A 26,071-nucleotide genomic window follows, 5' to 3' on the forward strand; every position below is an offset into this window, starting at 1 on the left:
GGGGTGGTCAGCACAATGCTGAGGTTCCATCTTGCCTTTAGGCTGCTGGTAGTGTCTACAGGCCGAGTCTTCAGGGAAGATCGGACTTCAGGTCCCAGTCCCCAGCCAGCTCTTACCCCAGAAAGACGATGATGAAGTCCAGCACGTTCCAGCCACTGCGCAGGTAAGCATCCTGATGGAATAGGAAGCCGTAGGCTATAATCTTCATGGCAGCCTCAATGGAGAAGACGATGAGGAAGAAGTATTCTAGTTTCTCCTGGAGGGGAGGAGATGGTGGCAAACACAGTCACGCCTTTGTTCTGCGCACTCCCAGTGCCCCCTCGCTCAAGCCCCATCTGTCCTCCAACCACCAGCTTCTGCCCACCCCAGATGCTCCCTCTCATCCCAACATCCCCTTACTCCTTCAGCTCTCCAGCACAGGTCTTCCTGGGCCACCAAGTGCAATGTAAGCTACTTCTAACCCTTCAGCTCTTCTTCGAAGCTTCATGTTGTCTCCTTAGCACCTGGCTAAAGTACTGCATATACATTTGATTGCGTTCTTTAGCTCTTTCCCCACCAGAATAGAAACTCCACCACGTGGGAGACCCTCTGCCCGTTTCCCACCTTTCTTCTGGGACCTAGAGCTGGACTAATAAATCAATAATCCAATGCTAGCTACTTTTTTTTTTTTGTCAACTTGACACAAACTAGAATCGTTTGGGGAAAAGGACTCTCAGTTGGAGAAAGGGTCTCATAAGATTGGCCTGCAGGCAAGTCTGTCAGACATTTTCTTGATGGACGATTGGTGTGGGAGGCCCCAACCCACTGTGGGCGGTGCCAGCTGTGAGCAGGTGGGTCTGAGTTGTATAAGACAGTAAGCTGAGCAAGCCACGAGGAGCAAGCCAGTAAGCAGTGTTCCTCCATGACTTCTGCTTCAGTTCCCACCTCCAGGTTCCCACCCTAAGTGCCTTCATTTGACTTCCCGCAGTGATAGAGCATGTAAGATGAAGGAAATGCTTTCTTCTCCAGGTAACTTTTGGTGTTTCATCACAGCACTAGAGACCCTAACTAGGACAGATCCCCTGGTGACTTCTGGTGTGGGTTTTTTTTCTTCTTCCGTCACTCGGTGACTAAAGGTAGGGTGGCCTCAGCACCCCAAGCCAGCGACCCTCTCCTGCTGGTCAGGGCCCTTCGCTGGTGTTTGCTCTCCCTGCATTTCCCCTTGCACATCACTACAGCTGTCTGCAGGCAGCTTCACCAGGCAGGGTGGTGAGGGAACGGAGAGCCCTGTGTAAGAGGATGCTCTGTGGGTAAGGGGCTGAGGTTTCAGCTCAGCCTCACCCTGAAGATGGCCTTGCTGACTTCTCTATACCCTGTCCAATAGCCTGATCCTCTGGGTCATCCTGAGCCCATCCAGGTCACCCTTTCTCTACTCAGGGGCCAGGCAAGAGCTATTTCTAACAGAGAACTGTCCTCTCCTGGCTGGACTTCAGCCTGAGACTGCCTTTCTTGAAGCTATCTGAGCCCTGGCTTGGTGGCTTTCAATAGCTCTGCTCCTCCAGGCTCTCCAAATAAGAGAGCTGCCAGGGGCAATCTGGATACCATCCCTGCTGAGAGGAATGGGGCAAAGCCACTGTGGAGAGTCTCCTGGACTCAACGGGGTGGTCTTCCTTCTGTGTGGTAAGTGTCCAGAAGTCAAGTCCATCTCTCAGAAAAAGGTATATACAAGGAGAGGGAGGTTAAATCAGCATGTAAATTTTCAGATTGATTCAATCTCCATGGGACAGAAAGGAGAACTTCTGTTGAGGGAAAGAAAAACAGGACCCAAAATAGTTGCCGTGCTCACAGGCCGGGCAACCGGCCGCATATACCAGAGAGCTGCCTGCACCTGCTGTCTGTCTGTCTGTCTCTTGGCCACAAAGCAAGCTTGTAGGGGCTGTGAGCCTCAGGTGGGGGTCACTTGGGGTTCATAGCCCACGAGCTTCAAGATCCAACTCTCTCTGTTTACCACTCTGTAGCCTAATGCCGGAGTGGACACAGCATGCCCCTTGCTGAGTAGACATGAACCAGGGTTCTGTCCATTCTTGCACCCTAGGGACAGTGTTATCAGTGCCACACTGTGTTGGCCCCATGCCTCTCCAGCCCATGTGCTGTCCACAGTGGAACAAGGGCTATACACTCCCCAGGTATTCATTAAGTTTTAGACTAAATCCCTAGGCACAGCCGGCCTGGTTGGTGTCCTGTAATCAAAGCCATCACCTTCCTAAAGAATTGCCATCTGGGGCTGGAGAGATGGCTCAGTGGTTAAGAGTGTTGCCTGCTCTTCCAAAGGTCCTGAGTTCAATTCCCGGCAACCACATGGTGGCTCACAACCATCTGTAATGAGGTCTGATGCCTTCTTCTGGCCTACAGACATACACACAGACAGAATATTGTATATATAATAAATAAATATTTTTTAAAAAAGAATTGCCATCTGTCTGTGGGGAGTCTGCTGTCAAGGGTGGGAGGTAGGAGACACGGGGTGCATATTCTCGCTGGCTATTTCTTTGCTCAGGTCTGTCTAGGAACCTCAGCTTCCTTGTGGTGGTTAAGAGCTAATTCAGTGGTCAAGAGCACTGGCTGCTCTTCCAGAGGACCCCAGTTCAACCCCAGCACCCACATTTTGACTCAACAATCATCTGCAGTTCCAGGGAATCTAACGCCTTCTTCTGGCCTCCATGGTCACTGCACACACACAATGCACATAAATATGTGCAGGGTGAACACCCATACATGTAAAATAAAACAAATTTTCTTTTAAAACTAAGCTAATTGACACCCCCCCTCCCACTCTCCAAAGAGCTGTCCTGAGGATTAAATGGCATCCTGTAAGAGGTGGTGACCCACTGTTTAGTGGGTCACAGGTCTTCTATACACCTGGCTCTTTGCGGAGGGCTCTGCTACTTGCACCATGGCATCTGTGGTGCTCTCTTGGTCTTTATGAAGATGCTGGCTGAGGACACATCTGTGAGTGGTTCACCAACGCGTGTCTCTATCCAATGAAGAACTCAACATGTTTGAGCCTGAACCTCTCTTTGCTTGAACCTGCTCTTTCTCACAAGGTCCAGCACTGACCAATAGTGACCATTGACTCAGGACAGGGGTCTCTCTGGGCTTGGATCTGTCTCTAATGCCTGACATCCATCTCGTTTCCTTTGGCACTGCCCCTGCCCTGGCCTGCCTCACACTCTCTAGTCTGCCATCCCTTGCTGCCTTTGATGCTCCCTTTCCTCCTAGTTCCTCTCTGCTCTGGGTACTCCATCCCTCCTGGTCTCCCAGGGCCATGTGGTTTGTCAAGTAAACCCATAGAGAAGAGGGTCCCTTGTGAAATGGCCCTTGCTGATCTTGACCGCTGGCCTCACTATTGCCCCACCAGTGGGGTGACTTTCAGATTCCCCAGGGGACCTAGCCACTGAGCCTTTGCTCATCTAGGCTCGTAGGACGTCTCTGACTGTCCCCAGGAGAATCTGCCTGGGGTGTCTTGTGTATTGCCCAGGGCTTTGTTCTCTACTGCCTCTACTCAGCAGCCCCCGAGAGCCCGTGTCATCTTCCCATGTAAACTGACTGAGCCAGTGGTTTTGGCCCAATGGGAACAGGATTTGGGTAAAGAGCTAGGGTCCCTCTTAAGAGGGCATCTCAGGGTGAGTACTAGGAGCAGGGAACAGCAGGTTTTGAAGACTACATACTCCTATCCCCTCCTGGGGCCAACTTTCTCTTTATATCTAGTAGAAAGAATTGCTTCTGCCTGGAATACCCTTCCCTGGGGCTCACTCTCTTCCTTCTCTCTGGCTCCAACCTATGATTGGTCCCTTCTGTGTTACCCTCCCTACTTCCCAGCTCTTCACTGAAGACACATGGCTTTGTTTGCTTGTTTGTTTTAGCAGACTTCAAGACTTAACCGGCCAGCTGCCTGTTTATCCACTTCACTGTCTCCTGACGTGAATATAGGGCTGTTTCCTCCATTTCCTGCTATGTCACCTGTATCTGCAGAGGTGCCTACTGTGTGCAGGTGCGTTTGCGGACAGTGCCGGGCCCTTCTGCCTAAGAGACAAGCCATGGGCTTGGGTGGGCCTGCAGATGGCTGCTACCACTGAGGCAAGATGAGATCAACGGCTCATCAAGGAAGCTCTGTGAAAACCCCACAGCAATGCTCAGCTTAGCTTAACTTAGCGAGTCTCAGTTTTTGAGTACAACCAGATGACAAACATGGGCTTGTCAGTCACATAGCAAGTCCCATGTGGCACAAGCGGAGTGACCCCACACAATAGAGCAGATGGGACCCCTGACACCAGATGAAGGGAGATAGTCTTTGACCCTGGAGTAGACTCTGTCTGCCTGCCCTCCTGGACTCGTGGGAAGACTAGGAAGCTGCCTGTGAGGTAAAAGCTCTGACGACTCACTCCATCTACAAAGGCCTTCATCACCAGGTACCCAGTACAATGGGTCCTCCCACAAACAGGCCTCTAAGTGAGCTTTAAGGGCTGCACAGCTTTGAGAGCTTTAAGTATGAGCACAGGCTTTGCGTCTGTACATTGTCACACTGGAAAGTGGCATCTCCAAAGTCCTGGGCTGAAGAGACCAGGGTTCACAACGCACATCACTGGCTCTGCCTCTCTCCTGCTCATCTCCCAGTGACCCCCACCCAGGCATGCCTAGGACTTTGAGAGAAGTTGTTGGCAGCTGGCCAGATTCCTCTGCAAAGGGACTTTCCCAGTACAGCCTCCGTGTCTGGGCCACGGGGCCAGCTGTCCCCATCCCTCCTTCCTCTGCCGTGCCTCAAGCATTGGGACCTGGTCAGCAATCCTGTCGCAGGCCTCCATGTTCCCCTTGGAGGGTTCTAGTGTCTGCAGAATTCTCTGAAAGAACTGCAGTGGCACTTCCTGTGGTCTGCACGGACACGAAGCATACAGGAGCCAGAGGTGCTAGACTCATGGGGTTCACTTGATGGGAGGGGTCAAGAGAATTGATGGGGACTTGGTGGCTGCTAGAACTTGGGCTGAGGGTGCAGCGGGAGTCAGCTGGGTGTCTCCACACATCCCTTGCCACCTGAGTCCTCCCCGCAGGTGCTTGGTGGCAGGCTTGACAGACACAACACAAGACCCTTTTCAGTTGCAATGGCTGCCCATCTCCCGGCTTCACCATCTTTCTTGTTTCTGGGAGCAGACACTAGGAATGGCCTACTTATTATTGGATAAGCCTGTGGCATAGTCCCCTGCTTTTGATTCTCAAGGCTGGAGAGTTACCCTGAGGTGAGAAGTCCATGGGGTGGGGTTCACAGTGTCCCCAAGATAAGACAGTGCCTGAAGGTCCTAGGACTCCTGAAAGTGGGGTCCATTCATCTCTGCTCAGGTTCCCATCCCAACAATAGTACAGACCACCTGCGGCCCCTATGACCTTAGCACTGGAAAAGGCACAACTCAGGACAGACAGGAGGCCAGGTAACCACGATCACCACGAACAATTGCAATCAGAGCTTCCTGTACTCCAGGTTCAGGGGAAGCAGGGAGAAGACTCAGAACTCAAGGGGAGATTCTCAAATAAGAGACAAACAAGACAATGTGGACTGTGGACTGGGCCTGAGTTCTGATGCAGGCGCCATATTTCCTCTTTCCTATAGGAGAGAAGCAAGAATAGAAGGAGAAGAGAGCTTCTGGGGGAGCACTGGTTCCTTGCCCCACCCCCAGTCCTTGCCCACACTCCTCTGGTGAGCCAGCCTGCTGGGCTGCTGCTCAGCTCTTGTCTGCTATCTGGGCCTGGAATCTCCCTGACACTTCATTCTGGAGGGTTTGGAGAACGACCAGTTGAGGAGTGAGCAAAGTTGCTATATTTAGTGTGCTGAACCCCTGATCAAATGAACATGGTCTGGTGGATGGCTCACGTCACCCTACGTCTCTGGGTGGTTGGGGAAGGTGTCTTCGTCCCGCTGCTCCTCCATGCTAGCTTCTTCAGGCCAAGTGTGCAGACACGTTGGGAGTGTCTAGCTCTGGAGACAGGGTGAATGACAGGAGAGGAGGTAGGGAAAGCGGAAGGCCTCATCTAGGAAGACTGGGGACGGGTCTGTCTGGGGGGATAATGAGAATAACAACTAAGCCTCCTTAAGCATCCACTTACCTGCCAGGACCTGTTCTAGCCACGCACATGAATGGAACCCCTGCCCACTAAGCACTCCCGCGCCCACTTTAGGGATAAGTAAATCAACGCACAGAGGGGAGTGAACAACTTTCTAGAAGCACACAGCCCAGCAGCAAAACTGAAGTACGTGTGTAGAGCATCTAAGTCAAAACGCCACAGTCTCAACCAGCAGTCCACACTGGAGAGGGAGAGGCGTCCACAGGCATTTGCTGGACCCTGCCCACAACCCCACCCTGCCCCTGCAGTCCTGGACACAGTATGACTTTGGCTGTGGGCCATCGGGGCTGGAAGAGCAGGAAACAAAATAAATGAACTTTTGTTGTGCCATAGCTACCCACCAGGTTGTATGTGAGGTCACTTCACAGAGGGCTAGCAGTTCGAAAAGGGCAAGTGCTGGCCCCTGCTCACAGGTGGGACAACGGAGACTAAGTTCAGGGAGGAATGCTCCTGGTCTTACCCCCAGTGTCCCCCGAAAGGCTGCAGGGTGTGACACATACCAAGGACTCTGCAGGCTTTTGTTGTTCAGTCCCATTTGGTTCATGGGTTAGGGGACTGATTTGGTAAGAAACAGAATGTCTGGAAAGGGAGCTGAGCCCGTACAGTAGGAGAGGGCAAGCTCTGGGGTGGGGCAAAAGCCAGGAATCTGTTTTATTTTCCCAGATCCCTATTGGGAGCACTCTTGTACATCAACACTAGGAGCTTCACGTCAAGGGTCCCTCTGTTCCTCAGAGTGGGTGACCCAGTCGGGCAGCCCATAGTTCCTCTGATCTGCTATGCTCTGAAAGCAAGGCCAGAGTGGGGCCCTGCCAAAGGCTCAGCTTCCCCAGATGGTGAGGCAGAGTGGGCCACTGTCCGCAGGCGTCAGCAGGACGTTCTGGACCCTATAAAAAGACAAATGCCCTGGCTGCCAGAGGCTTAGCCTCCAGCCTTGTGGAGGACACTGGGAGGCAACCTGAACCCCAGGAATGTGGCAGAGGCCTGGAGTGTCCTATGATGGCTTAGGGCTGGCTGCTCTGGAGCCAAGGAGGGGCTGGATGGGCGGCAGTCTGGGGAGCAGCTCACAACTGCCCACGCAGCAAGCCATGCCTCCTATGGCTGTTAGGAAAAGTCATGTAGAGCTTGGGAGCAGGCTGCCAGAACTCTTGCAATGTCAGGATGTAATTTTATTATGATTTTGTTGACATTTGTTTGTTGGAGGAGGGCGTGTGCCATTGTTTGAGTGTGGAGGTCAGAGGACAACCGGTAGGAACTGGTTCTCTCCTTTCACCAAGTGGGTCCTGGTAACTCTTACTCGGGTCATCAGGCTTGGCAGCAGACATCCTTACCCACTGAGCCACCTTGCCAACCTCACAACAGAATATTTTAAAAGTTATTTAACTGTCTAAGGCAGGGTCTTTCAACCTCAATCCTAACCGACCCTGGGGCTAGGCAATTCCAATTGTCCTGCACCGATACCTGCATCCCTGCCCCCACTTCATGAGTGTCCCTTGATGGGTAGAAGTCCTCCTCCTGTCCCTCCTTTGGAGACCACTGCCTTGAGGGGAGCTCCCGCGCTTCATTCTCACTATTGGGTCCCGCAGAGATGGGCTCTTCCCAGAGGAGAAACAGCCCCCCGGGTAGTTTTCTTTCTGGCAGGCAGCGCACACCCCACTGGTCCTGCTCTGTGAACCTGCCTCACTTCCTGCTTGCTGTCTTATGGGCTGCGTTAACTGTTGTCATGTGTTCCTCCTGTACGTAAATCAGTATGGCTCACTTTGTGAAAGTCATGCTTTGAGAGCAAAAGAAGCGATTATAGCCAAAGAAATCTGTTTCTAATCATTAATAAGGGACTCTGATCATCCCTGAGATTCTCATGGGTCCCCTAAGGTCAGCCAAAGCTAGAGTGGTGGCCCTCCCAAAAGACGCTTTGAGTTCAATTGAAGTCAGCCCAGGAGCTGACCCCTTTCGAAGCATGCATTTTTGGGAGGACAAGAGAGTCTGGGGCTGGACTGGGATGCAGGCCCTGGGCTCCAATCTTGCTTCCCAGCTGCAGGTGGATGTGTTTGCCCATCTTCTTACTTCTCTGACAATGGGATCCCTTTGGGGTCTCTCTCTCAGCCTCTGTTGTCCTGGGAGACGGCTGAGCAGGGCTGGGTCAGCCACAGTCTGCCACCTTCACCTGTGCGAAGCCACAGCCAGGCTTCTCTCCTGGGCAAGTCAGTCCCGAGGGTAGAGTGGATACTCCAAGCATCTTTTCTAGCCTGAGCAGCAGCTCCGGGAGTCAAGAGAAGTAGGATTACAGTAAGCAACTCTGATTGCTTCCTCCCCTGTCTCTCTCCCCCACGCTGAATGGTTTGCAAAGGGCACAGGTCTGTCCGTGAGCCAGTTGGGCCAGGCGGTGGTTTAGCCTCTTTGTGTCTGAATCGTATTGGGTAGAGTGTGAGCCCTCAGCAAACACTCAGTGTTGCTTTTGCCCATGGTGATGATAGGGAACTAGGAAGGCTGGTCAGACACACTGGGGCCTCAAAGAGAGATGAGAGGCCAAAGAGAGCAAGGACAGAGGGCAGCTTGGGTGAAGAGGGATTTTTTTCCCCCATTACTGGGGCTCAAACTTAGGACTGACCCCTGCTGATCAAACATTAACACTCAACTACAGTTCTCCAACAGAAGGAAGGATTTTCTTTTATCTGACATAATCATTTAGAACAGCTATTGAGGACTGTATCCTTGGATTCTAGAACAACCTTGGGATCTCACTAGGTCACCCACTCTGAATAACAGGGGGACACTCAACACGAAGCTCCTAAGGTCAAAGTACAAAGCACAATAGCCTAGCAGACCCTCATTCACACAGAAACCTCTCGCAAGTATACCAGGTTGTCTCACCACAAACAAGGATGCTGAGAGAACATGGAGACTACACAGGTCCAAGAGCACATCTCCATGAAGGGGCTAGGACTCAAGAGCATCCTTTCTGGTCCAGATTCATTGCCCTAACCACCGTGTTACAGCACTCCTCCAGTGTGGCTGATTTTAGAGCCCACACCCCCATCCACCACTGGGTCATAAGGTGGTACTAACAGTCTGGTCCTCATCTTGCTACCCTTTGCATTGCTACTACTGTGTATTGTCATAACTCCTTGCCCTATCTGGGCCTCAGTTTCTTCTTCTGTTCGGAGAGGACCCGTGGCTTCCCTGCTGACGTAGAACAGGCAGAACCAGAAGGGTACCCGAGACCCAAATACAGATCTGATGCTCTCATGGAATGCTAGAGGGATTTGGAGGGGACAGCCCATGCCCTCAGACAAGTGCCAGGCCACCCAGTCATTATCATGGGTCCAGTTCTCATACGTGGCTTGTACAAGGCATTGGCGGGAAGCCACCTTTGCCTGCCCCACATCCTAGCTGGTCTAGCACACGCCATAGCAAGAGAGCTCTGTCACCAAATACTCAAGCCTGCAGAACCAGCTGCCCAGGGTGTCCACATGGCTGAGTCTGAACTTATCTTACTCCCCAAGCTGTCTTGCTGAGTGACACTGAAATCCCAGTGACATTCTTGTTTTCTCTAAGCTCTGTCTCTAAACCCTCTTTCAGTTAGTCACTAAGTCCCATCCAGCCCACTTCGTTAGCCTTTCTCAAGGTCACTCTCTTATTCGTCTCCTGTGGGACAGCTCTGTGTACCTTTCCTAGCTCCCACTTCACCCCAGTCCATGCCTCATGTGGTGGCCTGAAAAGCTTTGTAAAATGCTGCTTGATGGACTGGAGAGATGGCTCAGTGGTTAAGAGCACTGGCTGCTCTTCCAGAGGACCTGGGTTCAATTCCCAGCACTCAGATGACAGCTCACAACTGTCTGTAACTCCAGTTCCAGGGGATCCCACACCCTCACATAGACATAAATGCAGCAAAATACTAATGCACATGAAATAAATATAAATTAATTTTTAAAAATGCAACCCTAAACTTGCATCCATCCCTTTGCCCATGTAGCTCCAACCCAAACCCCCTTTCTGCTGAGCCCTTCCCATAGCACTATGAAGGCATACCCTTACCCTACCCTTCACCAAGCACTGGCTGTATCAGTCAGGGATGGGAAGGACTCCATTCATATGAAAATGGAAGGTATCTTGTTCAAAAAGTAGGAATCTCTGATCATAAAGGTGCTAAAACAAACAAACAAACAAAATTGCTTTTTCCACATCATCTTTCTCAAACTGCCATAGCATTAACTGCCAATTGACTATTGTATGGGTAAGGTTAGACCTTTGCAAACGCCTGCTAATCTCTCTTCCACATCCTCTCCTCCCAACATTTACCATCCTGTGGTCAAGCCAGATATGAAGAAGGGGAGCCAGGCACTTCCCCATCACACAAACCTGCTACTGTGAACCATGGTGAACTGACTAAACATAAGGGCCTTTAGACCTCCATTCCAGGAGATACGGTGTCCCTAGGTGGGATGGGCCTTAGACTTCAGCCCTGCAGAGCAGCCCACAGCATGGGCTACGGCACGGCCAGCCCAAGGTAGGGACATCCATAATCATGCCCACCTCTGAGACATATAAGGATTTGTGTTCTAATCAGGCCTTCCCCACTCCCAGGGGGCCCAGGACCCCAGGGAGGGAAGAATCTTTTGAGTCAGAAGGTAGCAGAATTTGAGAGTGTGGGAGTTGAATCTCCAAGCTCCCAGAGTATGCGTCACTCTCCCAGCGAACTCTACTTTCAACACATAAATTCAAAGGTGAAGTTAAAACTTCAATGCCATGGCCAAAAGCATTCATTCCAAGCGGGGATGGATCTCTGAACAGATACATAGCCACAAAGCTGGCCCCGCCCACATCCTCCAGGCATCGGGTTAAATAGTCTATCTTTTGGGGAGCCTCTTTGACCCCAAGACTAGTTTAGATTCTCTTTTTCAGACCTCCCATGACCCTAATTTTATTTTAAAGCACATATTTAACTGGTTACATTGTAATTATTTGTTTAATTGACTAAATTAATTGAGCTCTGTGAAGATGGGAACTGTCCTCTTGGTTCACAATGACATCTCTGGAGTTTTTCCAGGCCTATCATAGGTACTAAATATATATTCCTGAAATGAACAAGAAAATTAATTCAGATTTCATCCTAGACTCTCCCTTTTTAAAACCTAAGTATTGTTGTAGACAACTGGAATATTATCAATTTTCTGTAGGCTTCCAAGTAGTCAAAATAATAAGGGAGAGAGATAAATACCTAATCTGCTGTGTCCCCTCTCCTTGTCCTCTTCTGGGTTTTGGGGGACAGTGGTGGTAAAGGGGCCTCAGGCAGAAGCTGCCTTTGACTCTGGGTATGGCCTGATCTCTTTGGACTTCATAATAGAGGGTTCAGATTAGAGTTATTCCCAGGTGGTCAGTGTCCCAGGGTGTGGTGACTTGCCAGGTGATGCTGGCCAGCTTGCTGCCATCCAGCAACTTACTATGGTGTATCTCTGAGCTCTAGACTTGCCCGAAGAGCTGCAGTTCCAGCCCACAGGCCAAAGGGAAATACCACAGGACTATCTGGGAAGATGGAAGATCGCCCAATCCCTAAGGTATGGCTTAATGTCTTAAAAGAAGGCAGTTGTTTGTAAAAAAAGAGTTAGCTTCTTGTGTGTGTATGTGTATGTGTGTGTGTGTGTGTGTGAGTGTGTCCATGTGGGTATGTACACACACTCATGTGTGTGCAGGTGCATGTGTACATGTGTGTACATGCATTTAGTGACCAGAGGACAACCTAGGGTATCATTCCCCAGGAGCTGGCCACCTGTTGTTTTGTGACAGAGCCTCTCACTAGGAACTAGGGCTCACTGACTCAGCTAGGAGAGCTAACCAATGAGCCACGGGGATCCTGGCACCTCCACCTTCCCAGTGGGAGGATCACAAGCACACAGCACCAAAAGCATTCATCATTGTAAAGTGCACCTGGAACCATATCACGAGGTCACAAAGTGTGGGGTGGACCAAGAACTCTCCCTAAATCCATGGACGTGTATAACTGAGCTTCTCTTGTAGAAGGCCCTGGATGCACACAGCAGCTTCCCTGGTAGCAGAGGCCACACTGGCCCTGCCCTCATTTGCAACCACTCTTGCTTTGTTCTAGGAACTCAGTTATTTCCATTCCCAGCAAGCATACATTTAGCACCCAACTTCTCCCCAGTTCAGAATAGATTACCATGGAAACCAGCCTGAGGAGAGGCAGAGATACACCCTTTTCTTTCTGGCTCTGGATGCATGCAGATGGGCCTCCTGTCTCCAAGCCCCATGGTTCCAGGACAGGCGAAAGCCCTGGAGAATGAAACTCCATTGTCCTGTCCTGTTGGTTAGATTTTGTGGTACCAGAGTGGAACCCTAGGCCTTCTGGATGCTAAGCAAGTATCCCACCATTGAGTCCCATCGCCAAGCTATTCTTTGTTTCTCTAGAAGTGGACTTCTCTAGAAGTCTTCATTCTGTTTACGACCTTGGGGAGACAGTCAATAGAAGGAGCTGGAGAGATGGCTCCGTGATTTAAAGTAAGTACTGCTCTTGCAGGGGACCTGAATTCAGTTCCCAGCACCCAGCTCATAACTAACTCTGGTTCCAGGAGATCCAATTTCGTCTTCTGGCCTCTGAGGACATTGTAAATGCCCACATATCACACATGCGCACACATAATTTGAAAATAAATTTTTTTAAATTTGAAAATAAAAATATTTTTAAAAATAAAGATAAGAACAAGTTCCAAAGTCAGAAAGACCCTGGTATGAGGCCGTATTAGAAGCTTATATGGGGGCAATCCTACATGATGTACCTAAATTCCAATTCTTTGGGTTATCAAGGGTAGGTTTTGTCGTATTTATTCAGTAATTTATTTTCAGAGAATCTAATATTATATCATGGAGATTGCTGTGGAGATTCAATAATTCAACAATGAAAACTACCCAGTGCAGAACTTGCTGGTGACAGGGTAGGAGAGAGTGACACCTCAGGTCTTCAGAGCCCTTTCTGCAGATTTCTTTATCATATACCCCCAGTAGGTGAGCTCAGGGGGAGCAGCACTCAGGATTCTATCCAGGGGAGGAGGGAAGTGTTCAGCATCCCCGGCTCACACTGCTGTGGCCCACATCTGTCAACTGGTACTACTTTGGGAAGTTCTTGGGAAAGCTCCGTGAGTGTGGCCTGTTGGGTGCTTGGCACAGTGATCACTGACTGATGGATATCGTGGAACTGAGCTGAACAGGTTCAGTCTGGTAAAGCTGCAGGGCCACTGAGCAGCTCGGCAGTGTGAGAACATTGGTCTGTGTTGTCAGGGAGCCAAGGCACCGGCATCCTCCCCCAGAGCAAAGCCTAGGGTGACTCCCAGCCCCTAGGGTGACTCCCAGGCCCTAGGGTGACTCCCAGCCCCTAGGGTGACTCCCAGGCCCTAGGGTGATGACTCCCAGCCTGGGGCTGAGGAATGCAAGAGGAAGGAAGGAACGGCTTCCTTACCAAGCCAAGGTTCAGGGTGTTGTTGTCATCTTCAGGCATGGGTAGGTACACGGCCAGGGCCACACAGTTGGCAAAGATGGTGAGCAAGATGATGGTCTCGAAGGGTCTGGCGCCAGGGTTAAGGAGAGCTCCCCGAGTCGTCAGTGGGATATGTAAGGTTGAGGAAGAGAGCCTGCTGAAGGCCAGTCTACAAATTTGTTACTGTAATGCTAAGAGATAGTCAGGGCACGCAATGATTCATGGGGGCTTATCTCCCAAAATGGCCAGGGAGGCTTGGGGTTGATGTATGTTCAATAGAACTGGAAAAGATGGAAAATGGGGAGGAAAGCCAGGTTTTCAGAGCGTTGTACACACACTCGTGTGTGTGTGTGTGTGTGTGTGTGTGTGTGGGCTTGCACTCCCACATCCTCTTCCCAGATATATCCCTGCCCCCCCAGCAGTCATTTTCAAAGGAATGCTCCGGAATCCAGTCTTTCTAGCTGTGAGGGAGGGAAATCAAGACAGTGTCCTTGGTGTATTGTTTGGGGCCGAGAGCAGAGGCGTGCACTGTAGATCGCTTTGGGTGAGAATCCCATTCGCTTCCCAGCAATTTCAGTGTAGAGACAGGGAACGGGGATGGCACAGAATGGATCTATGGGTGGAGCGGGCTCAGCGGAGTACAGAATGGAGAAAAGGGAGAGCCTACCAGGGGAAGCTGTGCTCTCATGGGAGACAGGCAAGGAGGAAGGGGTCTGGAGGTGACACTGTCTGACACAGTGCAGTTACGGGAGTGAGGCCTGACCCCAGTCCCACCGTCTCTCCGTCGTCTCCATATCTCCCTCACCATTCCAGTTATCCCTCATTCTCCATTTCCCCCAGGAACAGCTGACGGCATCCCACTCTTCCAGAGCATGTCAAAAATATTTCAGATATTCCCGACTCTCAGAACCCGCTCAGCACAGGCCTCCTCTCGGCAGCCCCTCCTTTCCCCAAATAACCCGGATATTCTCATCATTCTTCCAGAACTTGTGCAAACCCAGGGAGACATCCAGGCCCTGTCTCAGGGCACTGCTTCTGGGTGAAAACACCCAAGTGTGCTCGCCAGAATCCAGGAACCACTAAGTAGGCCTTCCTTCGGCTGTTTCACCAGTTCCATTTGTGACTGAGACCTGAGTCAGTGGAAATCGTTCTGGACTGTCACTCTCTCCTACCCGCCCCCCCTCCCCCCATGGAGGACATCCTCAGGAGCTTCTACCTCTTTCATCTTCTTATTCAAAGCCTTGAGTGCTACCCCCTTGATGATAGAGACTTGGACACACTTAGAAATAACTCTCATGAGCACAGGCCCTTCCCACGATGATCAGTTGCTCTCTCTGGCTGTCACCTATGACCCAGGAAGCTCCTCTTTCCATTGTGGTGGAGATCTTCCTTCCTGCCTTATTCCTTGTGCCGGTCTGAGTTAGTGGGTTAACCCCCTTTCCAAAGCCCAGCCACCCAGATGCCAAACATCTGAAGTCTGTGACAACCCCATACCCTTCCCCTGCCTCCCACTCGCTCCCCACCCCCACTTCCTTGGGGTCCTAAAAAGGATACTTCCACTCCACGATGCTGATGCAGGCCTTCCTTAGGGGGTTCTGGAGAGTCAAGCAGAACAAGGCCCTGGGAGGCCTGGGCAGGATCTCAGGAACAGGTTTCTTGGGCTGTTTCTTCTTCATGCCCTCATCTTGTTGTGAGGAAGGCTCCATGGCTTCCTTGGCACCCCTCCTTTCCCTTGTTCCCCTAGTCCACGGCCCTCTCCTCCCTGTGTCCCCAATGCCCCCACCTTGGGGACTGGGCCTGACTGAGCCTGTCCTGCTGAGGCAGTCAGGGCGGGAGTGGGGGTGGGAGGATTACTCTCTCTGCTCCCAGCGAGTAAAATTAGCCCGTGCTGCCCAGCCCAAACTCCTGAGGCCAGGCAGCTGTCATTCCTTCTAGTCCAGCCAGTGACATCTCAAACTGCCCCCAAGGAGGGCAAGGACTGGGTATAAAGGGGTGACTTACACTCAGGTCCGAGATGGGGCAGGGGCAGTGGGAGATAGGAAATCTTTGGACCTGGGCAACAGGGTTCAGGAAGAGGAGCCTGTGGGTGGAGTCACAAATCAGACAGGTCCCTCATGCAGAGATTAAATTCCTCCCCACCCCAGCTCCATGGCTCTATCCGGAGAAGGTGCTGGGTGGTGGCCTAGCTCAGCATATCTCCATCCATTACAGTCTCAGTGTCCGTCAGGATGAGTCCAGGACCACCATGCCTTCTCCTGTCAGAAATGTAGCCCACTGAAGTGAAAACCTCCCAGGCAACGTTGAATGTGCATGGCTCTCACACGGCCCCCGCCACTCATGTCCCTCATTATACAAGGTCTGTGTGCTTTCTCTCTGGAGCCCTGACCCCCTAGCACGAAGTCTCAGCATATAAGCTGTCTGGAAATATTACTTGACTGCATGAGCTAGCAAATACCCCACACACTTTTGCAGCAAGTATTCTGGGTGGGGGAATCAAATGGAGAAGACCAACAAGGTGGAGGGTGGGCAGAGACAATAATTCAGGAATCACAAAACTCAACAGTCCTTTTATTTTAGTCCTTGATGTAAACACAGTGTCAACGGACCCTAGAAACTTACAAGTCTTGGGGGCTGGGGAGGGATGAAAGTCCTTAACCTGGGAATAGACCAGAAGACTATGCCGAAAGATGGGAGAGGGGAGGTGATCACTTGTCAAGAAAGTCAACTAGCACCAGTGACAGAAGTGCGCGACACACACACACACACACACACACACACACACACACACACACACACACACACACACACACACCCTTCTCTCCAAACAGCTGCCTGGCCTCCCTCCCTCTGGAATTCCTTCTCTCTACAGACCATCAAGCTCCCCGCTAGTATCTGAGGCCATCTTGTGGAAGACCCAGGCATGACACATAGTAGTCAAAGTGCGGCCGGCTTTCTGGCGACTTGCTGCTGTAGGGGACAACAGAGAGTCATGCTGAGGCCAAGCTGCAGTCAGGTCCGGGAGCTGTCCAGGGCTCCGCTCCTCACCGCACTCACCATCTCGCGGTTTCTACTCGGGGCCTGCACGTTTGGCCCAAGTGGGTGGAGATGGGAGCACAGACCTTGAACATCACTATTCTATCCTGCCAGGCACAAATGACCCAGAAGCCCCCATACTGTTTCCTAGAGGGACAAGTCGAGGCCTCTGGCCTGATCAAAGGCTGGGTTCCTCCGACTCCAAGAAAGGCGAGGGGGAGAAGGGGGAGGACCCACTGGACTCCGTCACCCGGAAGGGGGGCTGCGGCGAGTTGCCCTGGCCGGTGCGGACAGGTGGCGGGGAGGTGGCGGCAGGTGGATCGCCGCCGTCGGGGGCGGCTCTCAGCAGCTCCTGCAGGTATTTGATGTAACGGATGGCGGCGCGCAGGGTCTCCACCTTGCTGAGCCGCTTCTCCGCTAGGGCTCCGGGGAGGTGGCCGCGGAGGCGCGCGTAGCCCTCATTCACGCACTTTACGCGCTGCCGCTCACGTTCATTGCGCTTCTGGATAAAGGCGGGTTCGAACGGGTAGTCGTAGACCCCAAAGGCGCCGGGGAAGGGCACGTAGGGGAACACTCCAGCGTAGGCGTCGTAGTAAGGCGGCTCGGCGTGGCCCGGGTACAGTAAGAAGGGCACGTTGCCCAGGGGCTCGGTGGCTGCTAGCGGCGTCTGTCCTGCAGGGGCCACGACACCCAACTGCATGCCGCTGGGAGCCCCGCAGTCCACAACGGCCCGGCAGAAGTTACTGTTCATTGCGTCCAGTGGAGCTGGACCCAGAGTGAAGCCCTCACCGAATGACTTCTGCTTGGGCTCTGTGTGGTCCTGACTACAGTGACAAGTCACATCGCTAGCAGCTCTGGGGTGTAGCGAGTTGCTAAGGCTTCATTTTGCTCTTTTGGGTTGGCATGGACTTCTTAAAGTGAGTAATAGCTCTGGACAAGCGCGGCGCCTTGCGGAGGCTCAGCAGGTACCTGCTGCCATCTTGCTTGGGGTGCCATGTATTGAGTAATCTGAGGACTCTTGTCTGCTTCCCTGGCCCTCGTGATCTGCAAATCTTGCCTCTTCCTGCAGCCCAGCACCTGCCCCTGGCGCTAGCTGCGAGGCTCCACGACCAGGTCCTCCAGTGCCCAGTTCTAGTTCTTCACTGGTTCTTGTTGCAGGATCGCCACGCTGCGGGGAAGGGGTGAGGGCAGCGAGTGCATCAGCTCTGAAGAAGAGGTCCCAGAATTTCACTAAAAGCAAAGAAGAGTGAACATATCAATAAGGAAAGGCCTTTGCGGCACTCCTGACTCCAGAAATGATCAGGAGGGAAGAGAATGCGGCTTTGGGGAGGTGCTGTTCGGAGATCAAATCTTGCATTCACCCCTCAATGGTCAGGTGGCATTCTTGCCCGATTTCCGTATTTGGAGAGACAGAAAACACCCTTGACAGTTCCTAAGAGTAGAGAACCAAAGAGAAAACACATATCCGAGAGCATCCCGTACCTGGCCTGACTGATATCGGTGGCCATGTCCTTTGAGAATGCAGACCATCTCATTACTGATACTTTCCAGGGCCTTACATCTAAAAATGGTGGAAGAAAAACCTACTGGGGGGCTAGAGAGATGGCTCTGTGTTCAAGAGCAGGCATTGCTCCTGCAGAGGACTGGGTTTCCAGCGGCCACAGCAGGGCCTCACAACTGTCTCTAGTTCCAGCCACAGAGGATCCACTACCCTTTGCCTCCATGGGCACCTGTGCTCATATGCACACACCCACACATGGAGGCAGGATAAAAAATTATAAAATATCTTAAAGAAGCCTATTGATCTAGCAGAAGGAGTGGCAGCAGCTACCTCAAGTTATCATGGAAGTCTCTATGGTGAATGAAAGACAAAGGCTGCTTACACAGGCTCAAGTGTTGTTGGCACTTTCAAAGCTGCCTGTCAAAGAGACTGCCACCTGCTCCTTCCCTGTCCCAAGTCACGTTAGGTCGAGGCTATACCGTCTCCCACCCTCTTGGTTTTCTCCTCTGTGTCACTGAACAGGGTGTCTTCTTTTTCTTGTAGCCAAGCCCCGTAATAAATGTTCTATAAATCCTGGTTGAATAACCAAGAAAGAGGATTAGGCCAAAAACTGGGTTTGCCAGGGCGGGGCGTAATTACAGGTAGCCCTTCCCAGGTTTTAGAAAGCTGTTATTTTGGAAATAATTGGTCTGTGATGGGTTTAAGAGCCACCAGGTTCCATCAGCTGTGCTTATCAAATTCAAGTTATATGTTCTTCTTCTTTTTTTTTCTAGGCAGCCTCTCTGATCCTGTTCCCTGCTCTCATGTGTGTCCACAGTGTCCTAAAGCCCTTGTACCACTTGTCGCTCTGTTGTTCCTTCTCCCTTTGAGGAAGAGGCTTAGTGTTTACTGAATGGCTGAGGAAGCAGGCTGCATTGAGGGTGATGGGGATCCTGAGGCCTTGGCAGTGGTCACACCTTCTCCGTGTGACAGAAAAGAGCCAGTCCTTTCCCTGGTGAGAACTGGTGGCAATCTCAGGTTACTGAGTGTCTTCTGTGCCCTCCCACTTTTACCCTTTTTGCCGGCCTCGAGTCTATCCGCAGTTTGCGTTTTCCTCCATGCTGACTGAGAACGATGAACCAACCAGGACCCAAAGCCTCACAGAGACTCATGCTTGCTCTGGAGTGGAAACTGATGTATAAGACATTGGAACCAAAACTCCTATCTCCCCGCCGTTGTGAACAGCATCCCCAGAGTTCCCCCATTGGTCGTAGAACACTCTAGAAAACATTTCTTCTCTGACAGACGGTTGGCTTTGTTAGGGTAATCTCCTGGCATCCTTTGCTTGGTCCTGATTCACACCTTGACTAACACTCCAGCTGTGGGGCCCCCTGAAAACCTCTCTGCTTTGCTAGCTTTGAGCCCATGAGGGAGTTCAAATACGGCTTCTGCCCACACTGCCCAAGCTTTCCAGTTCCCAGCCTGAGCTGTCAGGACTGAGTATCTGATCTGAGACTTTACTCAGGTTGTGAGCCTCAAAGGGTGGGACTAGGCCTTTCCTTTTAAAGGTAAAGTCCCTCACTCAGTGCTGGGCACATAAAGATTGTTCAAGATAATTGCCAGTATTGTCCTGTTTCTTTGAAAATTTGGGATCTAGACTTGATTGTTTATATTTGATCTGCTAGAGGGAGGAAGTTTATTTATGTTAATGACAGTTTTAAGAACACAACCTCTCATGTTGATGTAACATTCAGACCTTATTTGTAAAATAAACAGTCCATGCACCAACATTTGTTTTTTCATAAAGCTATTCAGAAAAGTGACTCCCATGAGAAGCCTCACTTGGGCCCATGCAGTTCCGGGTCAGTTCTGTCTCTACTGTTGGGAAAAGATAGAGAAGCTGCCAGGGAGCACCCTGAGGAGGCAAAGGGGTAGAGGTGTCTTCCCATAGCAATTCTTACCCCACATTAGGAACTGAGACCCAGCATTGCCTGTGACCAGTAGATGGCCTGATAGCCAATGAAGCTTACTAAGAGCTTTCTGCAAGTAAGGCCCACTCCAGTCAGCAGACTTGCTATGAAATAATGCTGGCTTCAGCTATTACGGCTTACAATGTGGAAGGCGCTGTTCTAAGTGCTCCTCTTACATGTTTTTGAGTGTTCACACCATTCTTGGGAAGTGGCTAATATTACTTATTTTTGCAGGTGAGAAAATAGAGGTGCATGAAGGTTAAGTCACTTGTCCTAGGCACTGTGGTTAGGAATCCTGAACTAATAAATACTTCCGCCATACTCAGCTTCCGGCTCTTCTGTGGTAGTTCTCTTGGTGACTCGGCATACCGCAGGGGATCAGAAAAGTTCGCACTGACATAACAAAGGGTCTTATTAAGTTAGATTTCCTGTCAGAGGGATGCCCCACTGTAGATTAAAGTTATAGACCTAGTATTTAGCTTCTGCTAAGAGGGGTCACTTTGGTCACTCTTGGGGAGATTTTTGCTAATGGTGGGGCGTGGAATTCTTGGAGCCCCTGAGAACATGATGAGAAACCCCTTTGCCCAAGTTTGGGGGGGGGGGAGAAAGGAAAACAACAACCCACACAAAAAGCCTCTAAGATCTATGAGGATCAGACCCGGTAGAAGTGACTGTCAACAGCGCCACAAAGTGGTGATGAGAAGAAATTCAAGAAACGGATGAGCAAAATTCAGGTCATGCCTCTGTGAAGAAGTTCTAACTTCCTCTCACATATCCTCCTGGAGACTGAGGGCTCTAGGACCAGCAAGGAAGAACTGCGTGGATTTCTATTAACTCTACTATATTTTCCTTGAGTTTGTTTGGCAAAAACATCACAATACTTTCATTGCCTATATAGGTGCTTTGTTATCTGATTTGAATAAAAATAAATTGAGCATGGTGTTAGTATTAGGCACCTTACTAGATAAAGGGGTCCGGAGTAGCCCTTCTCTGCACACATTACCCCCATTTGTCTTGCTTTTCTCGCTGACTTCACTGGGGTTGGAGTTTGGGTCTGAGGTCAGAAGATAGCCGAGCAACCCTCTTCACAGACAAGCACGGCTCTGGAAGAGGGTTCGTGGGATGCAAGCTCTTCAAAACTCCACTGCTTTTCCTATGGTTCTCAGAGATCCCTGGCCAGTGCTCAGTGTACGGTGCTTCCTGGCTGCAATGAGAACACTTCCCGAGCCTCCTCTCCACTCAACTGCCCTAAACCAGAAAGTCACTGACTTTCAGATTGGGATTTGTCTCCCCAATCCCTGGGCAAAGTAGTCACAAAGGCTTTTCCCAAAGCGCTCCACAGTCACAGATTCTTCATTCCCCTCCTTGGCAGCCCTGCAGTACAGAAACCTGCTTTGTTGAATTTGGAAATTCAAAATGAACTACATAACACTTTACGAAATTCTTAAGTCTGGGAAACTCTGCCTTAAATATCCAGAATACATACTTTAACACAGAAAAGGGAAGAAGGAGAAGGAGGAGAAGGGAGAACAGGAGGAAGAAAAATATCATAGCTTTCCTTGAGTGGTATGTCTAATATGCATATACATATTTTAGAAGGATAACCTGGGCACTCTCACAAGTACATATTAAATGCATCCAAATATGCATTAACACAAGCAGCCGTTTTGGAATGTTTTGTGCTACATGTGCTATGGTAACCACTCTAAGGGACCAAACCTAGGAGACCAGCAGTCATGTCCCAAACCTAGGAGACCAGCAGTCACGTCCCAAACCTAGGAGATCATTAGTCACGTTCCAAGCCTAGGAGACCAGCAGTCACGTCCCGAGCCTAGGAGACCAGCAGTCACGTCCCGAGCCTAGGAGACCAGCAGTCACGTCCCGAGCCTAGGAGACCAGCAGTCACGTCCCGAGCCTAGGAGACCAGCAGTCACGTCCCGAGCCTAGGAGACCAGCAGTCACGTCCCAAGCTGACTGTGAACTCACTTGTACCTTAGCTGGGCTGGAAAGTGATGCTGTGTCCTCTGGGTTGACATGACCCAGCAGCCCAAATCAGTCCCACTTGCCCTTGGTCTGCCCAGAATGAAGTGAGTCCTCTACTAGGCCACCATGTTCCTTCCATGCTGTCCCTCCTGCTTCAGGGTTGGGGATCCCTGACGGCTCCCCAGTCCCATTTTTGCAGCCAGCTTCACTCTGGTGCTCACTGCTTTGCCTAGCAATCTGCTTCCTTAGCTCTCGTAGTCCTCGCACCTGAAAGGACCTAGGGCACCACTTGCTCACCGAAGAGGAATTGACTGAGGATGAGAGTCCTGCTCCTGAAGCTTGGTTGCAATTTACTGGGGTCTAGCATTGGTGTATGCAGGTCTTGACTGGACGGGGCCCCTAAGCTTTAGTAAGAGTCGTTTTATTAAGGAAACTATTAGCAGCAGCTGGAGTTGGGTGAGGGGCCTGGTCGCTCCTAAACCTTCAGCGTTTGTACTACTGAGAAGTCACAGGAAGATGATCGGAGAGCGTTTCTCATTCTACAGGAAGGGCATTGGGCTTCTGCCTTCTCAGCCCCAGGACTCGGGAAGAGACTCATGGGAAAAGGCAGCCTGAGGCGGGGAATCCTAGTGTTGAGTATCATTGGCAGCTCCTGTCTCTGGTCAAGCAGTCTTAGCCCTGATTTCTACAAGTCTCAATGTTCTCATCTGCAAAATGAGACCAATGCCATTTACCTCTGTGGTTACTGTAGATGAGGGTAATATACATGGGCCATGTGGTAGCTGCTAAGAACTGGGCTCTGATCAATAAGGCAGGTGACCCAGTGTAGAGCTCCCGAGATCTCTAGAACCCCTGTGTGTGGCTATGAAAAAGCCCAAGGTGGCAGCCCCACTACCTACATTGCAGCTGGCAGGCTCCCTATGCCGCATCTGGCAGCTCTCAGAATCACAACTGTCCGAACAACCTACAAAAGGAAAATCCTGCATGTTAAGTCCCAGTTGCCCCCTCAAATGTCTGAATGAGAAGGGTCACGGAAGTCACCTGATTTTAACCAAACAACAAATGTCCTCTGAACTCCTTCCTGGAGCCCTTTGTGGGCTGGGTGCAGTGGAGAATGACCTAGATCAGCATCAGGTAGGGCAGGACCCCATGCGAATGTACTAGGCACTGTTCTTAGCAGGCCAGAGAGCGACGCCAAGCCTTTCTTGTCAGGACTGATAACACCCCTAGTCACAGATGAGGACACTGGAGCACAGAGTAGTTAAGTCCCTTGCACGAGGTCACATGGTTGGTATAGACAGGGTTGGGGTTCTTATTGGGGCAGGTGGGTCCCTGAGTACACCCCGCTCACTACAGGACAGAGACAAACCAATCCCACCCAAGAGAGGTCCCACACGGTGGAAAGGGGAACGTCCTGTGTGTACATCCCAGCCCCGCTCCTAGCTTCTGGGACGTGAGGACAGTATTGTGTGTCTGATGTACCCAGGAACTGATGACCCAGCAAGTAAGTTGGCTAAGCCATTTTATGAACTGAAGTTCTGGCCTGTTATCAAAGAGAGACCATTGTTAACTTTTGCGATTGCCATCCACCACAGCAGCCCTCAACCGGACATCATCCTCTCGTTAGTTTGGGACCAGATTTCAAATGTCCTTTCAAGCCTGCAAGGAGCTTTGGAGACATTTGCTCTAAAATGGGTCATCAGGGGACCTGATAGACTGACCTAAGAAGCAATGATCTGCTGGCTCAGGAGCCAGCAACAACTTAGAATTTGGAGCGTGCCCAGTTCGGACAATAATAGCTAAGCCTGGGAGCCCAGGATGTTCCATGCTGGTCCCTACACAATACATACTCACATGTGTGTAAACACCACTCATTCTCACTACAGGACAGGTACTGTCTCATCAGGTAGGAAAGCAGACTCTCCCAAGGTCACTCTAGTGATTAAATCTTGGCTGGGGGGTCAAGGGAACCTGGCGTGTGCGTTGGGACAAGCCATCCATTAGCCTGTCCAGGAATGGATCTTGACAGTCCAAGAGAGAAAGCGAGTCTGAGATCTGGAAGACTGAATGGGCATTCCATACACAGCATTCGCCCTGCCCACCTTGCCTACTGCTTCACCCGTACCCCCAAAATGGAGGAAGAGGCTATGACTTAGGAGCCAGGACATCTGGACTCTTGTTACAAAGTTAATTCTTATTCTAAGATAAAACTGTCCCCTTCTTTCCTCTCAGAAATAGAAATTCCCTCTGAGAACTCCAGCAAGTCCAATGGGGTGGGTATCAGAGTACTGGGCGGGGTGGTGCTGGTATAGTGTGACCAGGAGTCGGGGATCTGACTTCCAGGGACACCTACTGCTGCCCCAGCCCTGTGCCCCACCACCCCCAGTGTTCATGAAGGCTTTGGGCTCTGTCACACTAATCTCAAAAGAAGGCCACACCGAGGGAAATTCTTTCTGTGGGCAGTAAAGTATGGTCAGGGCAAAGTAGGCAGTTCTTCTGAGGAAATGCACTGTGGCTCCAGAAATTCTAGGAACGGCCCCTGGAGTAGAACAGTCGGCCTGGTCTGCAAGCTGGAGCCATGGGCTGAGGCCTGGGGCAATGAGAACAGACATTCCCTGGGGGAGCTGTTCACCACCACCATGGTTGTCTGCTTCTTTGAGAGTACCGCTAAGTTCACGTAGAAAGCAGTATTGCGGGGGTTCACCTCATTGCCAACCCAGGGGACAGAGGAAAAAGAAATCCCCATGTCCATTTCCACGAAGGCTCACCCTGTAGTATTTCATCAGGGAAAACCCATAGGGACCACAGAGAAAATGATTGAGGGGGTCTCAGGAAAGTTACAGACTCAGAACATACAGGTGGGAAGTCACTCCATGCCCCAGAGCTAAAAGGTTGTAGGCCTGAAAGGAGAGGGACCACACAAACATGATTGAGCACTTGGGACACTCCCTGCTGGTGTTCAGCCTCGTGTCAGAGCGGAACTATGATGCCTCCAGGCCCTCCACGGGAGGAAGATGGGTTGGTCGAACCAGGACCTGAAATCATGGTAGACTACCTCTTGTTTCCCAACTGCCATCACTCTGTCCCCTTCACAGTGACGGAGATCCTCACCACCTCCTTCACCCAGGCTGCCGCTGAATTCACTCATCTGCCTCCTTTACCTCCTCACCTCTTCTTACCTTCCTTGGGACCAAGAATTCTGGAACTGGCTGGATGTGCCTTAGAACCCCAATGTTGGCATTTCCTAGCTTTAGGAGCGGGAGCCGGTCTCTTCTGTGCCTCTCTGGATAGGCCTAGCCCCAGAACTTGCTAGAGGGATGGTTTAGGAGGACCAGACCTCTGAGAGCAGCCTGGCTGAGTGCTCAGTAAATAGCAGCTGCTCTTGATGGGGGCAGTAACTGGTGTCCAGGCTCTGGATGCCCGTATTCATCTGTCTAAAACACTGCTTTGGTCACGGTGTCCCCAGAGGGAGACAACTGACACTTCCTGGGATCCTGAGTCCCTTGCTTGGCATAGGATTCTCAGTGGGTGCTATTGCCCTCCTCCCTCAGCTTGCCCTCACCACAGCCCCCATCGGCCCTTAGCTATACCACAATGCTGCTCTGTTCTTTTCGCTCTGTCGGCCTTGGATCCTCTCTTCCAAGCCTGTGTTCATGGGATGTTCCCTTCTGGGGACATCAGCCACTCCCCTCTTTGCCCGCCCCTCCTCCTCCTGCTGGGACCTGTTTGAGCATCTCTTTGTCCATGGAACCTACTCTTCCCTCTCCTGTTTCTATTCTTTTCCTGTCCCCAAAGTCTTTGTCTGTTGGTTTCCCCTTAATTCCAGTCTGTTTGAGACACTGGTGGGGACCTCTTGCATGCCCATTGACTTTGCTGCACACTTTTGCATTTTGCTCTCTCTCTCTAGAGAAGGCTCAATGCTGCCCCATGCACTGCTCCATCCCGTACTACCCACCCCTGCTCCTGACAGGT

General features: G+C 51.1%; 2 protein-coding genes across 2 annotated transcripts in view; both read right to left on the reverse strand.

Annotated features, from left to right (window-relative positions):
* Cacna1s (calcium voltage-gated channel subunit alpha1 S) overlaps positions 1-15,466 on the reverse strand; it is a 63,219-nt gene extending 47,753 nt beyond the window's left edge. The window contains exons 1-3 of the mRNA XM_057769181.1: positions 15,188-15,466; positions 13,616-13,721; positions 117-256 (exon numbers count right to left, since the gene is read on the reverse strand). Coding sequence (XP_057625164.1) covers positions 117-256; positions 13,616-13,721; positions 15,188-15,339 — 398 coding nt within the window. The 5' untranslated portion in view covers positions 15,340-15,466. The remainder of the gene's footprint in view (positions 1-116; positions 257-13,615; positions 13,722-15,187) is intronic.
* Positions 15,467-16,844: 1,378 nt separating this feature from the next.
* Ascl5 (achaete-scute family bHLH transcription factor 5) lies at positions 16,845-17,417 on the reverse strand. Its single transcript, XM_057769089.1, has one exon. The coding sequence runs from the start codon at positions 17,415-17,417 to the stop codon at positions 16,845-16,847; it is 573 nt and encodes a 190-aa protein (XP_057625072.1).
* Positions 17,418-26,071: the final 8,654 nt, after the last annotated feature.

Source organism: Chionomys nivalis, chromosome 5 (genome assembly GCF_950005125.1).
Source record: "Chionomys nivalis chromosome 5, mChiNiv1.1, whole genome shotgun sequence".
In the NCBI taxonomy this organism is placed as follows: domain Eukaryota; kingdom Metazoa; phylum Chordata; class Mammalia; order Rodentia; family Cricetidae; genus Chionomys; species Chionomys nivalis.

Coding starts and splice junctions, on each gene's coding strand:
- Ascl5 (XM_057769089.1), bottom strand. CDS start 17,417: ATGAACAGTAACTTCTGCCGGGCCGTTGTGGACTGCGGGGCTCCCAGC.